This window comes from Pyxicephalus adspersus, chromosome 7 (genome assembly GCF_032062135.1).
Source record: "Pyxicephalus adspersus chromosome 7, UCB_Pads_2.0, whole genome shotgun sequence".
In the NCBI taxonomy this organism is placed as follows: domain Eukaryota; kingdom Metazoa; phylum Chordata; class Amphibia; order Anura; family Pyxicephalidae; genus Pyxicephalus; species Pyxicephalus adspersus.
In genome coordinates, this window is record NC_092864.1 from 5,852,666 (window position 1) to 5,855,122 (window position 2,457).

At 36.9% G+C, this 2,457-nt stretch overlaps 1 protein-coding gene across 2 annotated transcripts in view; it reads right to left on the reverse strand.

Annotated features, from left to right (window-relative positions):
* LOC140334957 (uncharacterized) overlaps positions 1-1,973 on the reverse strand; it is a 5,260-nt gene extending 3,287 nt beyond the window's left edge. For both annotated transcript variants that reach the window (XM_072417270.1, XM_072417269.1), the window contains exon 1: positions 557-1,973. In XM_072417270.1, coding sequence (XP_072273371.1) covers positions 557-571 — 15 coding nt within the window. In that variant the 5' untranslated portion in view covers positions 572-1,973. The remainder of the gene's footprint in view (positions 1-556) is intronic.
* Between the last annotated feature and the right edge of the window lie 484 nt (positions 1,974-2,457).

Consider the following 2,457-nt stretch of genomic DNA (forward strand, 5'->3'; position numbering starts at 1 on the left):
TATACAATACATAATTCAAAAAGCCATCATACAAATATAGGACTCTATAGAAGCCATCATATAAATATAGGACTCTATAGAAGCCACCATACAAATATAGGACTCTATAGAAGCCACCATACAAATATGGAATGTTATAGAATCCATCATAAAAATATGGGACTCTATAGAAGCCATTATAAAAATATGGAATGTTATAGATTCCATTATACAATTATGGGACTTCTTTAGAAGCCATCCTACAAATATGGGACTCTATGGAAGCCATCATACAAATATAGGACTCTATAGAAGCCAACATGCAAATATGGGACTCTATAGAAGCCATCATACAAGTATGGGGCTCTATAGAAGCCATCATTCCAATATAGGACTCTATGGAAGGCATCATACATATGTGGAACTCCATAGAAGCCATCATAAAAATATGGGATTCTATGGAAGCAATCAAACAAATATGGGACTCAATAGACACCATCAGTTCCCTACAAATGGGGTTTTCTTATATATTAGGAATCCAGAAGCTTCTACTTCTAACAATATTTTAAAAGCTCACCACTAGACTGTCCATTTTATCCTCTTTTTGCACAGCTGCTTCATTTGACACTTCTTCTGCATTAACTTGACCTTCAGTGATGTCTTCAGTCTGTATTATTGGTATATCTTCTTCTGTGTTTTCATTCCCTACATCATACAAATATACTGAGTTGGTTTCTTCATTAGTGGATGATTGCACTTCATTACCAACGTCCACCTCCAGTTGAATATATCCAGCTTCTGCCACTGTTTCTTCTTTGTTTTCTATCGCATGGAACTGGCTTGGTAATGAAATTTCAGTATTGGACAGGTTTAAATTCACAACTTATTCTAATACACTTGTGGTGACTGTAGCTTGAGACAGAAAATCTTGTTGGTTGACTTGATTTGGTTCATGAGCAGATCCAAGTTCTTCTGTAAGTGTTCCATCCCGTTCATTGTCCACCTGTTCCTCCACCATGGGCGTCTCCACAGAATGACCCAATGTGATGTGAGATTCTAATTCTTCTTTTACATCTACTTCTACTTTTATAATTGCTTCTGATAGTTCAGAAGGTGCGGTAACCAAAGATTGAATTTCTAACAAAGGATCTTTACATGTGTTGAAATGTAAGTCTGAAGTCAGTCCATTGTCATTAGATCCACTATGGAGATCTGTGATCTTTTCTTGACTTTGGTCTTCATCATAATCACCTGGTTGGATATCAAGAGTGACATTTTCTTTTTCTATAGAATCCAAGCCATCTACTATTTCAGAATCTGCTATTTCTGTCAACTCAACATGATCATCCAAATTTGGTGCTGAAATAGGTGGAGCATGCAATTCACTTTCCAATTCCATGCCACTTTCTGTCACGTTTTGAACATTCTGAATGTCTAACCCATCATCTGGTCCCTCTGATATTACAGTGACTATTTGGTCTAATTGACTTGGGTTAATGATAGATCGAATTTCTGATAAAAGTTCCAATTCTTTCTCAGGACTTTCAGAAGTTGTGTCTAATTGGCTCTCATGGTCCATGGTCCATTCTAAGTCATTAGTGTTAGGATACAGAGTCGCTGATAGAACATTTGTGGCCTGATAATTATAATAATATTCTTCTTCATAACTTTCTTCAGGGAGTTTATCATTTTCCTGCTCAAGTTGAGCTTTATATTCCTCACTGTCTATATTATTTGCATTATTTAAAGAATCAGTCTTCTTTTCTTCTGCTTGATCATCATCTGTCAGAGAAGCTTCATTGTTGGCCACAAGATGCTCTTCAACCACAAACTGTAAACTTTCTTCTTCTATGGGACTAATATTGGTCTTGTTATCTTCTTCTGATTTGCTAGTTTCTGGTTGTAAATCGTCAGGGATGTTCTTTTGCTCCTCGGTTGTATGTTCTTGCAGTTCTTCATAGGAGGGCATTTTGTTGTCAGATTTGCTCTCAGTTTCTGAANGTGTTCCATCCCGTTCATTGTCCACCTGTTCCTCCACCATGGGCGTCTCCACAGAATGACCCAATGTGATGTGAGATTCTAATTCTTCTTTTACATCTACTTCTACTTTTATAATTGCTTCTGATAGTTCAGAAGGTGCGGTAACCAAAGATTGAATTTCTAACAAAGGATCTTTACATGTGTTGAAATGTAAGTCTGAAGTCAGTCCATTGTCATTAGATCCACTATGGAGATCTGTGATCTTTTCTTGACTTTGGTCTTCATCATAATCACCTGGTTGGATATCAAGAGTGACATTTTCTTTTTCTATAGAATCCAAGCCATCTACTATTTCAGAATCTGCTATTTCTGTCAACTCAACATGATCATCCAAATTTGGTGCTGAAATAGGTGGAGCATGCAATTCACTTTCCAATTCCATGCCACTTTCTGTCACGTTTTGAACATTCTGAATGTCTAACCCATCATCTGGTCCCT